General features: G+C 43.9%; 1 protein-coding gene, 1 long non-coding RNA gene and 1 other non-coding gene across 25 annotated transcripts in view; 2 read left to right on the top strand and 1 right to left on the bottom strand.

Moving 5' to 3' along the window:
• St3gal5 (ST3 beta-galactoside alpha-2,3-sialyltransferase 5) overlaps nucleotides 1–23,053 on the bottom strand; it is a 57,768-nt gene that overhangs the window by 15,952 nt on the left and 18,763 nt on the right. For 8 of the 23 annotated variants that reach the window (XR_015685851.1, XR_015685852.1, XR_015685849.1 and 5 more), the window contains 2 exon segments: nucleotides 7,923–8,046; nucleotides 3,927–4,038 (listed from right to left, as the gene is read on the bottom strand). Coding sequence is in view for 15 of the 23 variants with exons in the window: in XM_087659462.1 (XP_087515588.1) it covers nucleotides 3,927–4,038; nucleotides 7,923–8,046 (236 nt within the window). In the remaining 8 variants the exon portion in view is untranslated. 23 annotated transcript variants of the gene reach the window in all.
• Nucleotides 7,687–10,113, top strand: LOC102546367 (uncharacterized). Its single transcript, XR_015686679.1, has 3 exons — nucleotides 7,687–7,891; nucleotides 9,202–9,287; nucleotides 9,550–10,113. It is a non-coding gene; the product is annotated as an uncharacterized LOC102546367 (long non-coding RNA).
• On the top strand, nucleotides 19,601–19,707 carry LOC120102561 (U6 spliceosomal RNA). Its single transcript, XR_015687382.1, has one exon. It is a non-coding gene; the product is annotated as a U6 spliceosomal RNA (small nuclear RNA).

Raw genomic sequence — 23,053 nt, 5'->3', positions numbered from 1 at the left:
GGGGTAGGTGACTTGGCAGGTTCCAGTTTTAGAAATTTTACTGTGCAGTAGCAGGACATGCCTGAGGCAAAGACAAAACAGAAGCAGACAACAGGCGAGAGGAGGGAATGCCTAAGAGCCAGTTTGGCATGCAGGCTCTTACTTAAGAGTCTCAGGAATTGTATGAACTCAATTCCACTCACGAATTATTTACAGTCGAGACAGACTGGTAATGTACTCAACATGAATCACTATGAGAGAGAATGAGGAACGGCAGACCAAGCCTTCCCTCCTTCAGTCTGGCTGCTAGTCCAATACACCTTTTCTGTCACAAAGTCACCAAAGCAGGCCCCATCATTTCCCTAAAGTAGATCTTTGAGGCTATGCAGGTGTTCCTACCCCTTTTATGGTACCTCAAAAATGCAGTTCTGAGTCTCCTTTTGGTCTTTATCAAGTCACTAGGGCCCTGAAGAACTTTAAAGAGCAATTGCTACAGTAATCATGGAGCTGGAGCAATGGCTCAGTAGTTAAGAGCACTGGCTGTTCTTCCAGAGTACCTCCCAGCATCTACCTGGGATCTATAATTCCAATTCTGGTGGATATAATTCCCTTTTCTGGCCTCTATGGGCACTGCACACATGATATACAGACATACAGGCCAAAAAAAGGTGGGTGTGGTGGTACAAGCCTTTAATCCCAGCACTCAGGAGGCAGAGGCAGGCAGATCTCTGAGTTTGAGGCTAATTGGTCCAAGACAGTCAGTGCTACACAGAGAAATCTTGTCCTGAAAACTCAAAATCCAAAACAAAACAACAAAACCGAAAACCTATGTATATAAACCAACAACCAAAGAGTGAATACACATGGAGGGACCCATGGCTCCAGCCACATATGTAGCAGAGGATGGCTTTGTTGGACATCAACGGGAAGAGAGGCCCCTTGGTCCTGGGAAGGTTCAATGCCCAAGTGTAGGGAAATGCCAGGGTGGGGCGGCGGGTGTAGGTGGGTGGGTGAGCACCCTCATAGAAGCAGGGAGAGGGAGGATGGGATAGGGGTTTTCCAGAGGGGAAAGTGGGAAAGGGGATAACATTTGAAATGTAAATAAATAAAATATCCAATTAAAAAAATCTACATACATAAAGTTAAAAAAAAATCACAAAAACAGAGCACAAGCTATGGGTGTCAAAGTACTTCTGCACAAGCCTGAGGACCCAAGGGAAAAACCAGGCGTGGTGATGTGTGCACATAAAAATACACACACACACACACACACACACACACACACACACACACACGCACGCACGCACACGCATGCAGTTGTCTGACCTCTAAAACACTGTCTATTAAAGTAGCTTTGGGGGAAATAAGGAGTGTAGGTGGCCAGGTCTCTGCTGCCAGTACAGTACGGCATTTTGAGAACTCATGCACCCTATGCCGAGCACTGTGCTCAGCCTCATTCTCTCTTCCACTCCACAGACTCCAAGTCATCAACTGGCAGGCAGGCGGTCCTGGTACATGTAACTAAAAGGACAGGAAAAGAATGCATAAGAAAGTCAGGAAGCTCAGCAAAGAACCAGACAGAAGAATCCAAGGTGATTCAGTAAGCCACACCAAGTGCCATTGTTTTAGGCCTTTCCTGGGAGACAGAAAACAGACAGGATGTCAACAACCCCAATCAAAGAGTGCAGTGAAAGGCCATGGGATCGAAGAGGCTTCAGGAGGTGTCTGCAAGGCCAGGAAGGCTGGCCGAGGAAGGAGCTGCAAGCATAGGACACTGGGCACACGTGGCTCCCATGCAGGTATGGATATTGATGAAACAAGGGAAGGCAGCAGCGTCTGAGGACAGAGGGACAGCAGGAAAGCAAAAAGCTAGGACTAACCAGGGTCAAGCTGCTCGGTGGTTTGCTTATCTATCTGAACCATAAAAATGGAAGCATCCGAAGCATACACAAGCCTAAAGGTAGAAATGGATAAATCCAAACCAAACAAGAAAGGAAGCATCTACACAGATATACACCATTCCCAATATTTCCCCGTTTAGAAAACTTGAGCTCAGTGGATTCAGTACCATTGGATTTAGTTTTGGTTTGGTGAGACATGGCCTTGAACTAACAGCAATCTTCCTGCCTCTGCCTCCTGAGTGTTGGGATCACAGAGTGGTCAGGACCCTGGCCTGACTGCTTCATGTCCAACTTCCAGTCATTTCAGCTGTGGGAAAGGAGGATGATGTGCTACATCCCCAGGGCAATCTTGAGGGCTCGGTGACAGTGTAGGACACTTGCAGCATGATTCCTGTCATACCCTGAGCACTAAACTAGGCTGGCTATGCTAGTTAGATTGGAGGGAGATGTGGATGTGGGCAACAGGTCAAAGCTGCAGGCCACTGTCTGTAGACAGACATAATGCTGGCTTGGGGAAGGGCAGTCACAGTGAGTCACTCCAGGCAACAAATCTTCCTGTTGGAGCTCACTCCCGCCACGCCGCCTTGTTTTAAATCCTCTCTTTGTTCACTTTGGTCTGAACACTACTAATTTAACTACTCAACTTAATAGTGAAGCCTCTATTTCATGTATCTGACTTAGAAACCTCAATGAAAACTGAAAGGAAAACTTTGAATACTGAGTGAAAATCTTGAAAAGTAAGACCTGTCTTTGTGCTCACAGATGAGTACTAGGTAAACGGGAACATTAAACACGCAGCGTTGTCTCTGCAACAGAAAAGACGTATAACCGTTTCCACCCCGAAGGCTGGGAATGGAGGTAGCTCACAGCCTAGAGGATCCTTGAGCTGTCTCTATGGTCAGGGCCTCCCTCAAGCTCTGTCAACCAGGACCGGAGGAGGCTAAAAGCCCAGATGACCTCTTCAGGACCACGACAGATCTCCCATGGCCCTTAAGATAACACCTTCCGCCTAACTTTCTAATTCATCTTCATGGAAGAAGTGACAAGTGACATATACATTGATAAGAGTTTCGAAGTAATTAGGCCTCCTTGTGCACACAGGATTATGTTACTCCAGAAAACTTTTTTTTCCAAATTGTCCTGTATTTAAATATGCCTAAAATAAACTGGCTAGTGTCAGGCTCTAACAGTTTGAACCAACGCTGGCTACAGAGTTGTGCTGAAATGGATTTCCTTCTTGCCTCATGTGGTTCTTTACTCGGCTGGCCCTGCTGTTAGCAGAGATCCCACAAGAACCAAAGCCCGGGGATGACACACCACATCAACAGAACTTATTCCTCAGCTGTTTTAGAAGAATGATGGGTGGCATCATATCAAACTCCACAGAAGGTACCTCAACATGTGTCCGGAAGAGCCCACTAGTAAGTGGAAAATAATTCTGCGGAATGGAAGGGGTCTCTGTGTTGGAGTATGAAGATCGTTTTTTCCTTCGTTCTAGCTAGCTTTAACTATCACCTGGACCGAGCCTAGAGTCCCTGAGAAGGGAATCTCACCTGAGGGACTGCCCAGATTAGCCTATGAGCATATCTATGGGGGACTCTACTGATTGTCACTTGACGTTGGAGGGCCCAGCCCACCGTGGGCAGTACTATTCCCTGGGCAGGGGGCCCTGGGCTGCACAAGGAAGTTGGTTGAGCATGAGGCTGTGCAGGCCAGCAGGCAGTGCTCCTCAGGGGTGCTGATACACTCCATGGCTGTGAGTTCTCTGGTTAGACGGTAATTCTGCATGGAGTAGCAAGCAGGTAGGTCTACCTTAGAGTTCCTGCTTTGACTTCCCTCAATGATGGGCTGCACCCTGTAAGTTAAAAATAAAGCTTCTTCCCCTAAGTTGCTTTTGGCCAAAGAATTATATCACAGAAACAGTTATGAAACCAGAAAACTTCTTCAGGTTTTCATGAGCACGTCTATGTCATACAGCAGAGATGGGACTGCAGCTAAAGTATGTGCTTGGAGATGTCTGAATTGAAACCACACACAATAGCTCACCTTTATTCGGGCAGGGTCTACATAATTCAGTTTTTTCATGTCACATTCTTCAGCAGTGTAATTTAACTTGAGGATGTACAGGAGCCACACTCCAAACACAACCAACATGCACCTGTGTGGGGAATCAGGTGCAGGAATGCATTATGTGATACACAGAGAAAAATATACACCAGTACAATCCTAGTTCAAATAAAATAAAGGCAGAATCTAAGGCAGCAGTTATCAACCCGTTGGGGCCACGTATCAGATGTCCTGCATATCAGATATTTAATTATGATTCCTAACAGTAGCAAAAGTATAGTAATGAAATAGCAACCAAGGGTCACAACATTGAAAGTTGAGAACCATTGCTCTAAGGTCACCATACAGTAAAAAGAAGGTGTCATTTCCTGACTAGATGATTCTCTATGTTATAAGCAAATAGACTCCCCCCATACATTGCCACTTTTGGGGCAGACAATCCGAATAATAAAATCCAAACCACAGTGTGGGTAATGGAACTAAACAGAAGAAGCAGATGATCTGAACTGCAGAATCTTTGCTTCCAATTATTTTTCTGCTTCTTTAAATATTGTCAAAATTTTAACGAAGAAATTACCTAGGTTCAGGGAGAGGTAGAAAAGCCATAGATGGAGTTGTCATGTATCAAGTTCTCAAAGGCTTTTAAAAAGAATCTCACACGGTGGCTAACAACCACCTGTAACTCCTGGGGAGGGGTCCTCTCTGGGTCTCTGGCACCGGATAAGCACATGGTGCACAGTCAGACTTGCAGGCAAAACATTAAACAGGCAAAACCCCTAACCTACCAACAGCTACCGTCAAGCACATCAAAGAGCTCTCACAAATTCACACTAGCTTAGCATCACATGCATGCATGCACACACGCACACAGACAGATGGATAGACACACAGTCTTTGCAGGAAAGATACTGTCTAGTTTTGCCTCTAGAGATCCATGTGTTTGCTGGTTTTGAGATAGGGTTTCTCTATCTAGGTAGCCCTGGCTGTCCTGCAGCTTGCTATGTAGACCAAGTTGACCTCTAACTCACAAATATCTTCCTGCCTCTGCCTTCTGAGTGCTGGAATTAAAGGTGCATGCCACCATGCCCAGCCAAGATCTCAGTTTTAATAAGTCCCCAGTAATACTGATAAATGAGATGTTAACTGCCTAAGCCACAATTTAAGAGCTACTGCTTTAAATAATCTTCATTCTTTTTTAATATTTTTTAAAGATTTATTTATTTTATGTATATGAGTACACTGTAGCTGTCTTCAGATGCACTAGAAGAGGGTATCAGATTCCATTAAAGATGGTTGCGAATCACCATGTGGTTGATGGGAATTGAACTCAGGACCTCTGGAAGAGCAGTCAGTGCTCTTAACAACTGAGCCATCTCTCCAGCCCCAATAACCTACCTTCTTAAGATGTATTTCCTTCTATTTTATGTATTTGAGTATTTGCCTGCATGTATGTACATTCACCACATGTGTGTGTGGTCCCCAAGGATACCTGATGAGGGAGTCAGATCTCCTGGAACTGGAGTTATTTTTTAAAAGCCAGATTGTGCTGGCTTTAACAGAGGCAAATTCGCAAAGTGGCAGGAGAGAGAGGATGCAAGGAGTGGGTGCTGGGAAAGTTTAAGATTCTGAGTCCTCACTTCAACCGGCTGTGGACGAAAACCTGCACTGTATCTTTGTCGTTCTCTGGGATTAAGTACATGCTCAGGTAAAGAGGATATGGCACTGTCTATGAAAATGGCTTGGCTAAATCAAAAGAGAGCAAATCTCCAAACAAAGAATATATCTTATAGTACAAGGTACAGGTAACATTAGTTCTCCACAGCAGAGGAAAAATGGGGAGGAGGGAGAAGGCATTTCACTAGGCCCCTTGATACCTTTTTATTAACCTATGAACTCGGTATGATCAAGTGCTCTCTCTAACCCCGTGGTGCTTTGTGGGTGGGTGGCTATGTGTGTGATTATGCACATATGAGTATATGTGTCTCTGTCTGTGTGTGTGCATACTCCCGTGGTATGTGCATAGGCATATCACGTGTGTCACAGCTTGGGTGGAAGTCAGAGGACTACCTGTTGGAGCTGGTTCTCTCCTTCCACCATGTGGGTCCCAGGGGATTAGACTCAGGTCACCAGGCTCTTCAGTGGCACCTTTACCCTCTGAGCCGATTCCCTGCCTCCTATCCCTATTCCTAAGACAGGCTATCTTATTGGCCTAGAACTTTCCACGAAGCCTAGGCTGGTTGGCTAGTGAGCACCAGGGATCCAACCATCTCTAAGACGTCCCCAGCTCTGGGATTACCAGCACATGCTGCTTCATCTGGCTTCATCTCCCAGCACCTCCACTTTTTTTTTTTGAGCTAGAGTCTAAGGTATCTCAGGGTGGCCTCAAAATCATTCTGTAGCTTGAATAGGAGCTCCTGAGTCTCCTGCCTCCACCTCTTAGTGCTAGGGTAGCAGGGATCCAGTCCTACACCTAGTTCATGACGTGATAAAGATCAAATCCAGGGCTTCGTGCATGCTAGGTGTGTCCCAGTGAGCTGAGTTTCCCAAGTGGACTTTCTTTTTAATCAGAGGGTATTAAGACACCCCCACATCTGCAGCACATGCCTCTCTTCGCGTGGTGTGTCGCACACGCACCGCTCAGCACAGGTCTGTGTCTGTGTGGACTGAGGCCTTACAGGAGGCACCTGATGCAGTGTTAGGCATGTTGTAAAGCTCAGTACCCACCAGCTGGCTGGGACTGGATGGGATTAGAATCTTTATTCACATAAAGTTTCATGAAGTGAGGTGGAAGACCAACTTTCATCTCTCCTTGCCCACCCCTTTCTCTCTCTGCTTTCTGAAACAGATTCTTATGCAGCCCAGGCTGGCCTTGAGGCCCTCCCCAGCCTCGTGAGTGATAGCAACACAAGCATGTGCCACAGTGCCAAGCTTGGGTTTATATCTTTTCTATCCAAAGACTTTTGCAGAATTTTCAACCTGGAGGCTACAGAAATTGCTCAGAGGGTTAAAGCCACCACCCACCAAGTCCAGTGACTTACGTTTGATCCCTGGGATGCACATGGTCAAACTGATTCCCTTGGGTTATCCTCTGATCCCTAAAAGTGCATCCTGTGGCATATGTTCGATGTGAATGTACACAAATATGTGTGAACATGTGCATGTATGTATACACACACACACACACGATACATAAGATGGTCAGTAGATAAGGCATGTGCCACCAAGCCTGACAACCTGAGTTTGATCCCCATAGCCCACACGAAGGTAGACAGAGAGAACTGACTCTATGAGTTTGTATTCTGACCTTTAAAAGCATACGGCTGCATGTGAAATCACACACACACACACACACACACACACACACACACACACACACACACACATGCACACACACACACAAAACAAACACAAAACATAATTCAGTTTTAAAAAATGAAAGACAAAAACAAAAAGAAAAAGGAAGGAAGAAAGAAAAGAGAAGAGAGAAGAGAAGAGAAGAGAAGAAAAAGAAAATTGGATGACTGGTACCAAAGAAATCTGACAAGTTCTTCCTTTGCTAATTTTCCTAGGTGCTGGAATGTAAGAGTCACCTGGCTGAAACACTTCTGTCTTCTCCAGTGTTCAATATTTAGTGGTATTCAGGTGTCTTAAGGAGAGTTTAACGCACCAGTTTTCATGAGCTCACAATAGCTAAGAACACCTCTTTTGTTAAGCCGTGGCATGAAGAACAGATCACTGTAAGCTGTTCTCAGACATCCAAGTTTAGAGACTGATCAGCTGCTGGGAATGGTGCACCCACAAACCCATCTACCAAAAAGAAGCAGCGGATAAACTCACTCATCTACATACAGAGTCCTCAACTCCGCTGTGGTGTAACCTGCTCCTTGGACCCAGTGTTTCCCTCTAACATCATGGAACCTTACTGATATTGTTGACCTAGAGGGGTCAGTCTCAGGGCCTGGGGGGTGTGCTTACTTGAGGATGTCTTTTAATAACAAGCTGGGTCTTCTCATCTTGTGCTGGGTCTGGGTGTACCATTGCAGGGAGGTCCTTGAGCAATCACTTCTCAGCTTTGCAGAGGTGAACTCATTTGGCATTGCTGGGAAGAGAGAGGGAATGAGGGAAGAAAGGATTGTTAGTGGATTATACTTATGAGACCAAAGTGATACAGCTGTGCCTGGAGTAGCCTCAGTGAGAAAAGGGATGGATTCCCGATCCAACTTGGATGAGACAGAAGGGAGTTATGTGGAGCCTATGTTGAAGGGTCACACACTGTATAAGACCTAACATTCTTCAGAGGACAAAACCACAGACCAGAGAGCATTACAATGGGTGTCAGGAATTACGGGGAAGAAGAGGGGTGCTGGTACGTGCCTCTAATCCCATGCACCTAAGAGGGTGAGGTAGGAGGATACTGAGTGCAAAAGCTACCGACACTGTCTCGGGAATAGAAAGGACTGTGGAGTGTAGCACTGTGAGGGACCCTGAAGCGATAGAATGTTCTGGGTCATGATGGATCCGAGTGCTACAGTTTTACAAGATGCTGTGGGCAGGAGGGGTTGGGGGAGCACAGAAAATCTCTAGATTGTCACAAATGGATCATTTCATTTGGACCGGGGAAATGGCAAGAAGGCTAAATGGGTAAAGGCGATCGTCAGGAAGTCTGATGAGCTGATTTGCATCCCTGGGTCCCATATGGTAGAAGATCGGTAAATCAACATCTGAAAGTTATTCTCTGACCTCTGCATGCACACTGTGACCAGAGTGAGTGCCTGCGTGTGCGTGTGCGTGTGTGTGTGTGTGTGTGTGTGTGTGTGTGAGAGAGAGAGAGAGAGAGAGAGAGAGAGAGAGAGAGAGAGAGAGGGTGCAAGTGTTTTTCTCTAATATCAGACATGGATCTGAGGAACACACACATACAGGCAATAAATAAATAAGATTTTTAAAACCAGCAATGTTTATAGATGCGAGAGCTACGTTACAAAACAATAAACACCAAGAGGGAAAATGAAGGCCACATGGAAAATGCCTAGGGCATTGATAACATGAAGCTGGGAGCATGTGTGTGGTGCTTACTCCAAAACTTGTCTTATTGTTCATGTGATGGTTTATGGTTTTAAAATCTTGGAAAGACTTTTTAAAAGTTACATTAGGTCACATTAAGAGAAAAAAAGAAAAAGACATTATAGATTATGGCAATTTAAAAAGAACTATTTCCTCTAGATACATATCTTTTTTCCTCTTTCTTTTTCTGCAGTGGGGAAGCTGAGCCAATGTCTCATGCAAGCAAGCGCTTCAGCACTAGCCACACTGCACACCACTCATCACGTCACGTGAATATTGGTACAGAACCAATATGAAAGACGTTGTTCTCCTTCTACCCTCCTTCCCAACACCCACTCTTCCCCAACAGAACTCTGGAGTGTTGGTTGCAAACATGGCCTGTAAGACAGAGACTAACGCTTCCCAGATTCTCTTGGAATTGGTTATGCCCTGTTCTTAAGTTCTACCCAGTGAAATAGGAGCAGAATTCCTACTTGCACTTTCCAGGTTACACGCCCTTAGCATACACAGTCCCTCTTCTCCTTTCTGCTCTTTCCTGCAGACTGAAGCGCTGAAAGAAACATGAGCCACTGTGGACCACACAGGAGGATATCTAGTACATCTCGGACGACACCAAAGGAGAGCCAACTGTGAGAGCTAGAGTTATGCTTGAAGTTTTAACTACAATGCCTAAAAGATCCACAAAACAAAAATGTCTCTAACCTGCAAGCTCACTTGTCCAAGGACAGGATACTTTCTGAAATGCCGGAGGCTGTTACTCATATATGATAAAAAGCCATGTTTTCACTTCCCTAAGTGAGTTTGATTGATTCAATTGCACCTGATGTGCTTGACCACACAGAGATCGGAAATACGTAGACAGGAAGTACATAAGGATATATGCCTGCCTGATTGGACATAGGTAGGAGGTGTACAGGCAGGAAGTACGTTAAGATACACGCTTGCTCTTGATTGGTGGAAAATATATAGAGCCTATGGGTTCTGTCTTTATAAGCCACTAAAAAATGGGGCTTGCTGCCATTTTCTGGGAACTGTGGAATGGTCCTGAGCATCCAGAGTCCATCATCTTGGCCCATAATTAAAGCTTGCTTCAAATTGGCTCAAAAAGTTGTGGCAACAGTCTTATTCTCCACCGGAGTAGTGTTTTTTGGAGGCCGCAGTGAGACTCACACTATCCACCCAAATACTAAAGCCAGACCTTCGCTCTGGAACTGCAGAGCTAAGGGGCCACCTCAGGAAGCATATGCCTTGAGACACTCCAAGGTTTTGACGTTGCCTTCGGTTTTATGAACTATGGAGTGTCACAGCCATCTATGAGGCCTTCTGGTTTTACGTCATAGTCTGCTATGTGTGTGATCTTTTTCTGGGATATGCAGGAGGTTCAGTGGGATCCCGATTATTCTTCTGTCCATGGTAAATAGTGAGACCTTGCCTATCCACCTGGTTCTGGTGGGCTGGGAAGCTTTGTCTGTCTGTTGTATCTGTTTTGCATGTGTGGATGGGTCTATGTTTCCCGTTGTGTTTGTAAGTTTTGTTGCAAACACAGAGCTGAGACAGGAAAGGGTCATGTTCAGTTGAATATATGAATATATGATGGCTACCATGTTTTGTTTCTGATTGTTCTTTGAGTATGTAACCTTCCTTGTTCTGTCTTCTTGGTTATATTTTTGCTGTCTCTGCTGTAGTCAGTTACCAGTCACCAGCCAACATTACTATCATGGCTGCTTTTATGGCCAGGGCTCAGAAGTATCTGTGAGCTTTCTGGACACTAGGTTCAGTTCAGCAAGGATTCAAATGTCTTTTGGTATGGATAATATTATGCTGTTCTTATTTATTGAAAAGCTGGCTCTGGAACTGGGTTACGGCTCTCCTTTTTTCAGACCCAGGCATGCTTTTAAAGTCTCTATGCCAGGGTTCAGGGGATCCACCTGATGCTGTAATAGGGAGAAGAAAGCAAACCGGAAAGCCAAAAGAATTAGACTATTGGTTTATGTGAACTTTTTTGTACCTCACGATTTATAAGTTTACTGGGTATGGTGTAAAAATCTCTAAAAAAAAAAAGTTAACTTAAAACTTGTAACACTGGATTTATAGTTAAAAATCTATGCATAGGTAATCTTTTTTTTTTTTTTTTTTGGTTCTTTTTTTCGGAGCTGGGGACCGAACCCAGGGCCTTGCGCTTCCTAGGTAAGCGCTCTACCACTGAGCTAAATCCCCAGCCCCTATGCATAGGTAATCTTAAAGGTACCATGTGGCATGATACCATTTTGGGATATAAGCAACATGTGCTTTGCCACCATCTTAACTGCTGTCCCCAATAAGGAAGGAGGCAGCCACATGGCTGGCAACCATCTTTGTTAGGGATGCAGAGGATGAATGTCATGTGACTTCACCACCACAGTGTTGATAAAAGGTGACCACATGGCATAAGTCAATGAGGCAACAGGTCTCTAAGATTTTGGATTAGGGTGGATTTTTATTAAATAATTTCTGTCCTGAAAACAAAGTCGGAAAAACAAGGTTTGTGAAAGACAGGATTTAAAAACAACATTTGTTTAATATGGTATTAACACTCCATCTCCATGCACTTATATCAGCCCAACTTTGTAATATAAGAGTCACCCAGGGGGTACTGGTTTTAAAGGCATGAAGTAGTCATGGAGGCCTGGCACTGTGTGGCAGGGCTGGAGTTCCTAGAGAGCACGGAGAGATGAGATGCTTGTGCCAGATGACAGCCACCAGAAACAGCAGCTGCTATGAAATGGAGCCAGCTGGGACCTGGAAGGCAGGCTGTGCATGATGCCGAGGATAGGGCCACAGAGGTGACCCAGGCCCCTTGGGAAATCCCATAGGATTGTGAGTAAATCCCAGATATTGAATTGTTTGTACCGTTGGAGCTTAGTTGTGTCTTGTCCAAAGTATGGTTTTGCTCTGTTGATTTTTCCTCTTGAAATAAAAAAAAGATACTTATAGGAGTACACAATTGAGAGATTTTTAAACTTAAGAGAAAAATCTTGGAGTTTTACAGAAAATTTAAAATAAAAAATGATATTTTTAAAAGAACAGCTTTTAAAATATTTAAATGTATAAGGCTTTGGGATACTTTAAATTTATAGAATGTTTTATATTATTAATATGTGACCTTAAAAAATAAAAGGCTAAAAAGTTAGGGCCACAGCTATGAGCACCGAAGACTAAACACCAGAAACTTAGATATTCCCATCTTGTGATGCAGCAGATGCTGACCTGAGCCGTCTGGCAAAGACCCTGATGAGCATCTGTCCTTACCTAAGTCTACTCAGGCTGCGAGAGACTGACTTAAGAATGTGTGTAACTCTCCTGTTTTTGCTAACTTTGTTAGGCTTTAGCTATTTTGATAATCTGAGTAATATAAGAAACTAATAGTCTACAGTGGTACACTGTAAAAGGCTCAGGAAAGTTCCCAGTCTCTATGTACACTGTGTTTATGAGTTAAAGTTTTATTCTGATACTAATGTGCTTCAATCCATTCAGAAACGGGTACTTTTTTAAAATTCAAATTTCACAAAGATAAAGCTGTAAAATCCTAGTCTTATAAAAGCTGCTTACCCATGGCTAAGGCATGCAAGTTAATAGTCACAGAGTAAATGATCAGTAATGTGTTCAGAACCTCATTGTAGTCATGCTGAGTACCACTGTAACTAATTACAGAAATAAGCTTTACTTAGCGTTTTCAAGGTTAAACCTAAAGCCTTAAAGTACTTAAGCAAGCAAAGTTTATTTAGTTCATATATACTTAATAGATAATGGTCCTCAAACTCTTTAGAGGGCTGCTGAATTTGGAACTTAAAATGTTTAATGTAAAAGAGCTTACTATGACAGAGACCCTAGTTCCTAGCAGTGAACCCTAGGTCTCTCTAAAGGTGACAGGACTTAACACCTTCACCTGGATTGTGGTGACCTTAACCACTGGGAATAAATGCCTCATGCCTTGCCTGCCATCACAGCTCTGCCCAAACTGCGGACACTGTTGTGTCGATCGCTGTACTCTTGCCTGTTCAAAGTAAGGTCAGCTGGGAACAGAACTCAGGTCCGTTGGAAGATCCACAAAGTAAGGTCAGTCCCCCCAAGTTCCTCACCTCTCCTCCACACAAGTCTCTCAGATCTTCTCGGCCTGGTAACTAAAGACCAATGCTGGCCTGGGACCTTGGCCCCCAAAGCCATTGGAACTCTTGGTAATGGGTAAGTATCTGTCATTTTAATTGCCATTTGGATACTTCCTGCTATAGCTTATCCCTCAGGGATCTCTGATGGCATTGACAGGCTAACTGTAGCTCTGCCGGTTTTACAGCAGCAGGCAACCAGCTCCTCCCTGCAAGGCTGCAGCTACCTTGACAGTTTATTTCCTAAAACTAGACCTTGCTGTTTCTCAGGATACAACCCAAGGGGGATGTGACTCACCACCATTTTCTGAGAGCCTCAGAATGGTTCTGACCAGAGTCCACCATCTTGGCCAGTATTTAATTAACGCTTGCTTCACATTTGGCTCAAACTATTGTGGTAGTGGTCTTGTTCTCAGCCGGTGGGGTTAACACAATGTCACATGGTGGAGCTGCTGCTCTCCCGCCCGGACTTCAGGATGCTAAAGAAAGAAGACCCGTATTAAGCAGCTGTTAATCGTTAAGTCCTATAACCTAAGTTCCCAGGGGAAAAGGCCATACAACCATGCTGAAGAGTGGGCTTTGAACTTCACAAGCTGGGAGTGCCATAATGCTGCTGACCCAGAACCCAGGCTATCTTGGGCTATCTCAATAACTCCCATTAGCCATTCAGCACCCATGTTCTGCATCTGACTTAACATCCCTCCAACTACCAGGCAAAGTCTTTGGAACTATTAACTCACAACCAGCCTAAGGGCTAACACTGTCGCCACCAGCATCTGAAGCCTGAGGCAGAGATGTTCCCGCTTCACTGTGACCTACTGACCATGTGATGGGTAAATACATTAATAAACCATGAGCTTCTTTAGTTTTGTGTCTATTAAAAATTCACATAATTGTTTCCATATTTCCATTGCTTCCTGGGCAGCCGGTGACTGTCCCACATTCTCTTGGAGGTGCGTCACAGTTACTTTCAGCTGTCGACGTGACACAAACTTAAGAGTCATTGGGAAGAGGGAACCTCGCTGAAGGGTTACCTCCAACAGACTGGCCTGTGGACAGGTCTGAGAAACATGTTCTCAAGTGTCAACCGATGGAGGAGGCCCAGGCCCCGAGAGAGGTGCCATCCCTGGGCAGGTGGTCTGGGTTGTGTAAGAAAGCAGATTGAGGGAGCCACAGGGAGCAAGGTAGCACTCTTCCATGGTTTCTGCTTCAGTTCCTGCCGCCCGGTTCCTGCCTTGATTTCCTGACCTGGCATCCCTTCATGATGGGCAGTAAGATTAAATAAGTCCTGTCCTCTCCAAGCTGCTTCTGGTCATGGTGTTTATTATAGCAACGGAGTAAAACTAAAGCAAGGTGAGAGTGTTATGTATCAATTAAGCACAATTATACCCTAGCTTATATGGCATCAATTGCTCGAATGATAAATTTATACAGTTAGCATATGTGTACTATGTTTAGTTTTTCTATCTGAAAGGCTAACTATACTCACCCCCCCCACATGCATGTGCACCCATCTCCTTGGGGATTGAACCCAGGGCTTCATATGTTATGTGCTCTATCTACTGAGCTACACGCACATCCTAGACGCCGGCTGCATCTCCTTACTTGGATTACTCTCTTCCCCTTTGCAGACAGGACTTCACTACGCAGCTCAGGCACACGTGGAAGTGGTAGCTTTCCTGCCTGAGCCTCCCTAACACTGGGACTGGAGGCTGCACCGCCACACCTGGCTAGACTTTTGTCATTTTCTTTGAGGAAAAAAAACAACTTTTCATCTTAAACTGACATTCTTGAATGCTAATCCTAGCACTCAGGAGTCTGAGGCAGGTGGATTGTCAGATCAAGGCCAGCCTCTCCTACACAGTGAGACCCTCCCTGTTTCAAACATAAGTAAACTGACAGACACTCAAGTTAATTAATTTTTTCTTTTCCCCGATACTGTAAATAATCTGCCTCTCAACTCCAGGTCTAACTAGGCAGATACTCTACTAATTCTAGACTGAGACTATTTCATACCATAGTGCATCATTCTACTTGAAATACATTCAAAAAACATTGCCAAAGACCTTATTAGGAAACCTTTGCTGAAGAAAATACTGAAGCCTTAAATGAGAAGTTCCAGCAGCCAGGACCCTGGAAAGTCTTCCCGCACAACTGTATGATCGGCCTAAGGGAGCAGCACTGTTCTAGTGGCTGTTCTAGTGGAGTCGGGAAAAGGAGCACCTTTGCCCGCTGTGCAGACAGTGGAGGGCCGGCTCGTGAGCTTGCAGAAGAGAGGAACAAGACTCACCAGGAACAGGCTGCAGCCAATCGTGTGCTATTTTGGGCAAGAATCTGGCTTTACTTACCACACTGCCCTGGAAACCGAGAGAAGCTAACCTAAAGGTAGTGGTCTAACTTTCTGCACAACTTTCAAGACAGAATGGTGGTGTCCTGGCTGCTGCTGAGCAGCCGCAGCTGACAGATCGGCAGTATTTGCAGAGGCTGGGAGGAAATGGGAGGGTTTCCTCAGGGTTAGCACATCTGATACATGTAGGGTCCCGTGGGCACCTGGCTACAACCTTAAGCTGGCATCAAAACTCGACAATGTCAAAGCATCCTCTACATAGTACCAGTGTTGATGGCACTACTCTGTAGGCAAAAGTCTAAAAAGAATCCCCATGAGGAACACATGGATAGCCGCTCTACAACAGGGTCTGATAGGTCCCTACAGAGAGGCCATGGTGGAGCCTTAGTCTGCATGGAAACCCAAGGATAGTGAAGCCGTCAGGACTGTGGAGCATACATAGGTCAAGGAGAGCCTCAGGAACAATCTGGACATGCTCAGGGAGTAGGGCTGGAGGGGTGGGTATATCCCAGTCTATTGGAGCCTGGAAGATTTCATCGTGAGCTCTAGATGTTGGACATGGAGCAACAGGGTTTGGTATTTACCCTACTCAATTTTGAGTTTGTTTTGGTGCAGCTGTTTTATGCCATTCTCCTATTTTGAAATGGGAATGTTTATTTTGTCCCAATATATAGCTTGATTTTATAGAAGTCATTGTGAAGAGACTTTGTATTTTTTAAAGTGTTGGGATTTTTTTTTTTTTGGTTCTTTTTTTCGGAGCTGGGGACCGAACCCAGGGCCTTGCGCTTCCTAGGTAAGCGCTCTACCACTGAGCTAAATCCCCAGCCCCAAGTGTTGGGATTTTTAAAAGATACTGCTCAGGTTGGACAAGTTTATGAGATTAACATGAGACTTTGTGGATTAGGGGTGGAAGGTTATGGCTTAAAAATGATACAATGTCATGTCAAGGAAATGGTTAGATCGTGTTGGCCTGTGGGCATGTCTACAGTGATTATCTTGATTATGGTAATTGAGGTGGGAAGACCCACCCATGGTGATGGCCCCGCTCACTAGGCAAGGAATGCCGAAATGCACAAGAGTGGAGAATGCTAGATGAGCACACTGTACATGGATTTGTTTTTCTATGTTCTGACCACCATTGTGGTCAAGAGTCCTGCACTTGTCACTGTGACTTCCTGCAATGACGACAGGCTGGAACTGTGGCTAAAATACTTCCTTTCTGGGTTGGTGACATGGCTCAGTGGGAAAGGCTCTTGTAAAGCATGATGACCCAGGTTCAATCCCTAGGACTCACATGATAGAAGGAAAGAACTGACTTGCAAACCTCTATATGTGCCATGGCATGCATATAAAATTAACTCTCTCCCTCGTTGCTTTTATCAGCGTATTTTATCATAGTAACAAAAACGTAATTATGACATGAATAACTCAACTTCTGGTAATCAGTTCAATTAGCTTATAAAATATGGAAATACTTGAGCTAGAATTACAGGCAACTATATTCCCAGCCTACCTGGAGGAACTGCTTATGTTATACGCACCGTCCTATACAGACACTGTCCTTGTGCACTGTGGGACATGGTATTCAGGCTTACTTACTTTTTAAAATACGATTTGTCTCTTGTCTCTCTCACTTAAATGTAGTTTCTTCAGGACTAGCTTATAGTCTTTACTGGGTTCCCTCCTAAGTGCTTAGCTCCCCAGGGCATACGATTTAACCCCATCCTTATTCAGGCTACTTTGTAGCCTCACTAACCACTTCACACAGGACAGGGTGTTTTTCTACTCATACACAAAAGTATAATGGACTTTTAAGAGGCTATGCTTTTTATAAGAAAAAAAATTTGATTAAAGCCCTAAGGAAGAAATTAACAAGAGTACTTGCTGCTCTTACAAAGGACTCCAGTTTGGTTCCCATGAGCCATGTCGAATGGCTCACCACTGCCTGTAACTGAAGCTCCAAGGTATCTGACACCTTCTTCTGATCCCCTGAGGTAACTGCATATGATCACGCATAGGTAGACACATACTGACACATGCGTGCATGTTTGTTCTGGTTTTTTTTTTTTTTTTTTTTTTTTTTTTTTGGAGACAGGGTCCCTGGCTGTCCTGAAATTCACTCTGTAGACCAGGCTAGACTTTTTCTTTCTCTCTTTCTTTCTTTTCTTTTCCTTCCTTTCTTTCTTTCTTTCTTTCTTTCTTTCTTTCTTTCTTTCTTTCTTTCTTTCTATTTTTCAGAGCTGAGGACCGAACCCAGGGCCTTGTGCTTTCTAGGCAAGCGCTCTACCACTGAGCTAAATCCCCAACCCCAGACCAGGCTAGTCTTATACTCACAGAAATCCACCTGCCTCAGCCTCTTAAGTGCCAGGATTAAAGTGTGTGTCACCATGTCAGTGTGTGTGTGTGTGTGTGTGTGTGTGTGTGTGTGTGTGTGTGTGTGTATTTATGGAGAGAGAGAGTTGAAAATTACATCAAGGGACAGCCTGAAGGAAGGACTCAGTTCTCTCCTTCCATTGGGTCATGGCACTCAAGCTTGGGTCACCAGGCATGGTGACAAGTGCCTTTGCCCACTGAGCCATCTCACCAGCTCTCAATTATCTCCTTTTGAAATGAGTGAGTTTTAGGAATGTAGAGAAGCTAGTGGTTGCAAGGAGGTAGGGACTGCCTGGGATGCAGGCAAGAAAGAAGTGAATGTTGGTGTACAAAAACAATGTGAGGAAACTTGAGGATCTTAAAGGGTGGCTGAGGGGGACCTAGAGAAGTGGTGGATCTGTGCAGAATATACCACTGGTTATAGGTCCCCCTAAACGTAACTTTCATGAAATTAAGGATGAACCACTATAGACAAAAGTAGAATAGATATTTCAAAGCAGTAAAAAAATGAAGTGGCAAGCTGACCGTACGGATACTTGCTGCGCAGAGAGTAGACAGGCCACCTACAGAGTGGGAAGGATAAGCCTACATCCGATCTTAGCAAGTCCTAAAACATCTACTTCCCTGGTTTGCTATCTGAATTTAACTTTCCCAAGGACATGCCTGAGTAAGTAGAGGTATTGAGAACTCCAACTCCACCTCCACTGCCTGGGAAGACCAGGGATGGGAACAGCAGGTGTGGTGGTGTCCATGAGGACTGAAATACTGCGGATTGTTTCAAACACCCTCTGGGCGAGCAAGCATGGCTGCAGTGAGCGTGCCCAGCCGAGGACATGGAGATAACATGCAGGGTGGTGGGAGATGTGGGAGAAATGCATTTCACGAAGGATGAGGAATTAGCCCAGTTGGCTGAATGCTACATTCACAGTGACTGTGAGGTAAGACCTGGACACACACTGCTGTGGTGTCACAGGTGAATGAGGAACCTGGGGCCACACTGAGTGGATCAATAGGAAGAGGAGGCAGTGGCAGATTGACTAAGAAATGATGAAAGGAAGGTGGTGATGAAAAGAGAGTATACCAAGGATCCATGTTCCAATCACAGAAAGAAGCAGGCAAGCTGTCAGGCTTTGTGTGGTTTAGGGTGGCGATGAACCGACACGAGAAGTGATCAGATGCCAGGGCCCAGGAGGACTGTGGGATGTGGACTGTGGTTTGACAGAGGGTCTGTCCTGACAGCCAGCCTTCCTCCATGGAGCCAAGGGAACCAAGCTGCAAGGGGTCTACCACATGGAACAAATGACTGTTCCTTTCCAGTGTCTCTGCACTACCAGTTACTACCCACCCATAGAAAGTAAGAGACTGCTGCTAGACTACTTTTTGATTTTGTAAACTTGTAGGGGAGTAAAAGAAGGACTGAGTGTGCACCTTAGACTTCCTAGGAATAACTGCACAAACACGGCCAGTCCCAGTAGAAGTAGGTGGGGGTGCAGTTGACCTGTGAACTGGGCACACAAAGCTAATAAGCTCAGCCCAGAGACCTAGCTACTGTGGCAGCAAGAGCAAATGCCTGAGAATGGTCAAGAAAGAATGGTGCTGGGGTGCAGTGCAGGCAAGAGGAAGGCAGTATTGGGATCTGTGCTGGCTAGTTTTATGTAACTTGACATGAGCTAGTCACCTGAGAGGAGAAGCCTCAAGTGATTAAATGCTCCCATAAGACTGGGCTATAGGTGCTCGCTTCGGCAGCACATATACTAAAATTGGAACGATACAGAGAAGATTAGCATGGCCCCTGCGCAAGGATGACACGCAAATTCGTGAAGTGTTCCATATTTTTATAAATGGTAAAGCCCAACATAAGGAGGCAAGCTATACCCTAGAAGAAGCAAGAAACTAATCGTCTTGGCAACAAAACAAAGAGAATGAAAGCACACAAACATAACCTCACATCCAAATATGAATAGAACGGGAAGCAATAATCACTATTCCTTAATATCTCTCAATATCAATGGCCTCAACTCCCCAATAAAAAGACATAGATTAACAAACTGGATACGCAACGAGGACCCTGCATTCTGCTGCCTACAGGAAACACACCTCAGAGACAAAGACAGACACTACCTCAGAGTGAAAGGCTGGAAAACAACTTTCCAAGCAAATGGTCAGAAGAAGCAAGCTGGAGTAGCCATTCTAATATCAAATAAAATCAATTTCCAACTAAAAGTCATCAAAAAAGATAAGGAAGGACACTTCATATTCATCAAAGGAAAAATCCACCAAGATGAACTCTCAATCCTAAATATCTATGCCCCAAATACAAGGGCACCTACATACGTAAAAGAAACCTTACTAAAGCTCAAAACACACATTGCACCTCACACAATAATAGTGGGAGATTTCAACACCCCACTCTCATCAATGGACAGATCATGGAAACAGAAATTAAACAGTGATGTCGACAGACTAAGAGAAGTCATGAGCCAAATGGACTTAACGGATATTTATAGAACATTCTATCCTAAAGCAAAAGGATATACCTTCTTCTCAGCTCCTCATGGTACTTTCTCCAAAATTGACCATATAATTGGTCAAAAAACGGGCCTCGGGGTTGGGGATTTAGCTCAGTGGTAGAGCACTTGCCTAGCATGCGCAAGGCCCTGAGTTCGGTCCCCAGCTCCGAAAAAAGAAAAAAGAAAAAAAAAAAAAAACGGGCCTCAACAGGTACAGAAAGATAGAAATAATCCCATGCGTGCTATCGGACCACCACGGCCTAAAACTGGTCTTCAATAACAATAAGGGAAGAATGCCCACATATACGTGGAAATTGAACAATGCTCTACTCAATGATAACCTGGTCAAGGAAGAAATAAAGAAAGAAATTAAAAACTTTTTAGAATTTAATGAAAATGAAGATACAACATACCCAAACTTATGGGACACAATGAAAGCTGTGCTAAGAGGAAAACTCATAGCGCTGAGTGCCTGCAGAAAGAAACAGGAAAGAGCATATGTCAGCAGCTTGACAGCACACCTAAAAGCTCTAGAACAAAAAGAAGCAAATACACCCAGGAGGAGTAGAAGGCAGGAAATAATCAAACTCAGAGCTGAAATCAACCAAGTAGAAACAAAAAGGACCATAGAAAGAATCAACAGAACCAAAAAAAGTTGGTTCTTTGAGAAAATCAACAAGATAGATAAACCCTTAGCCAGACTAACGAGAGGACACAGAGAGTGCGTCCAAATTAACAAAATCAGAAATGAAAAGGGAGACATAACTACAGATTCAGAGGAAATTCAAAAAATCATCAGATCTTACTATAAAAACCTATATTCAACAAAACTTGAAAATCTTTAGGAAATGGACAATTTCCTAGACAGATACCAGGTATCGAAGTTAAATCAGGAACAGATAAACCAGTTAAACAACCCCATAACTCCTAAGGAAATAGAAGCAGTCATTAAAGGTCTCCCAACCAAAAAGAGCCCAGGTCCAGACGGGTTTAGTGCAGAATTCTATCAAACCTTCATAGAAGACCTCATACCAATATTATCCAAACTATTCCACAAAATTGAAACAGATGGAGCACTACCGAATTCCTTCTACGAAGCCACAATTACTCTTATGCCTAAACCACACAAAGACACAACAAAAAAAGAGAACTTCAGACCAATTTCCCTTATGAATATCGACGCAAAAATACTCAATAAAATTCTGGCAAACCGAATTCAAGAGCACATCAAAACAATCATCCACCATGATCAAGTAGGCTTTATCCCAGGCATGCAGGGATGGTTTAATATACGGAAAACCATCAACGTGATCCATTATATAAACAAACTGAAAGAACAGAACCACATGATCATTTCATTAGATGCTGAGAAAGCATTTGACAAAATTCAACACCCCTTCATGATAAAAGTCCTGGAAAGAATAGGAATTCAAGGCCCATACCTAAACATAGTAAAAGCCATATACAGCAAACCAGTTGCTAACATTAAACTAAATGGAGAGAAACTTGAAGCAATCCCACTAAAATCAGGGACTAGACAAGGCTGCCCACTCTCTCCCTACTTATTCAATATAGTTCTTGAAGTTCTAGCCAGAGCAATCAGACAACAAAAGGAGATCAAGGGGATACAGATCGGAAAAGAAGAGGTCAAAATATCACTATTTGCAGATGACATGATAGTATATTTAAGTGATCCCAAAAGTTCCACCAGAGAACTACTAAAGCTGATAAACAACTTCAGCAAAGTGGCTGGGTATAAAATTAACTCAAATAAATCAGTTGCCTTCCTCTATACAAAAGAGAAACAAGCCGAGAAAGAAATTAGGGAAACGACACCCTTCATAATAGACCCAAATAATATAAAGTACCTCGGTGTGACTTTAACCAAGCAAGTAAAAGATCTGTACAATAAGAACTTCAAGACACTGAGGAAAGAAATTGAAGAAGACCTCAGAAGATGGAAAGATCTCCCATGCTCATGGATTGGCAGGATTAATATAGTAAAAATGGCCATTTTACCAAAAGCAATCTACAGATTCAATGCAATCCCCATCAAAATACCAATCCAATTCTTCAAAGAGTTAGACAGAACAATTTGCAAATTCATCTGGAATAACAAAAAACCCAGGATAGCTAAAGCTATCCTCAACAATAAAAGGACTTCAGGGGGAATCACTATCCCTGAACTCAAGCAGTATTACAGAGCAATAGTGATAAAAACTGCATGGTATTGGTACAGAGACAGACAGATAGACCAATGGAATAGAATTGAAGACCCAGAAATGAACCCACACACCTATGGTCACTTGATTTTTGACAAAGGAGCCAAAACCATCCAATGGAAAAAAGATAGCATTTTCAGCAAATGGTGCTGGTTCAACTGGAGGGCAACATGTAGAAGAATGCAGATCGATCCATCCTTATCACCCTGTACAAAGCTTAAGTCCAAGTGGATCAAGGACCTCCACATCAAACCAGACACACTCAAACTAATAGAAGAAAAACTAGGGAAGCATCTGGAACACATGGGCACTGGAAAAAATTTCCTGAACAAACCACCAATGGCTTATGCTCTAAGATCAAGAATCGACAAATGGGATCTCATAAAACTGCAAAGCTTCTGTAAGGCAAAGGACACTGTGGTTAGGACAAAACGGCAACCAACAGATTGGG

Source organism: Rattus norvegicus, chromosome 4 (genome assembly GCF_021556685.1).
Source record: "Rattus norvegicus strain SHRSP/BbbUtx chromosome 4, alternate assembly SHRSP_T2T, whole genome shotgun sequence".
NCBI classification, from domain to species: Eukaryota; Metazoa; Chordata; class Mammalia; order Rodentia; family Muridae; genus Rattus; species Rattus norvegicus.
This window is presented reverse-complemented; position numbering and strand designations above follow the sequence as displayed.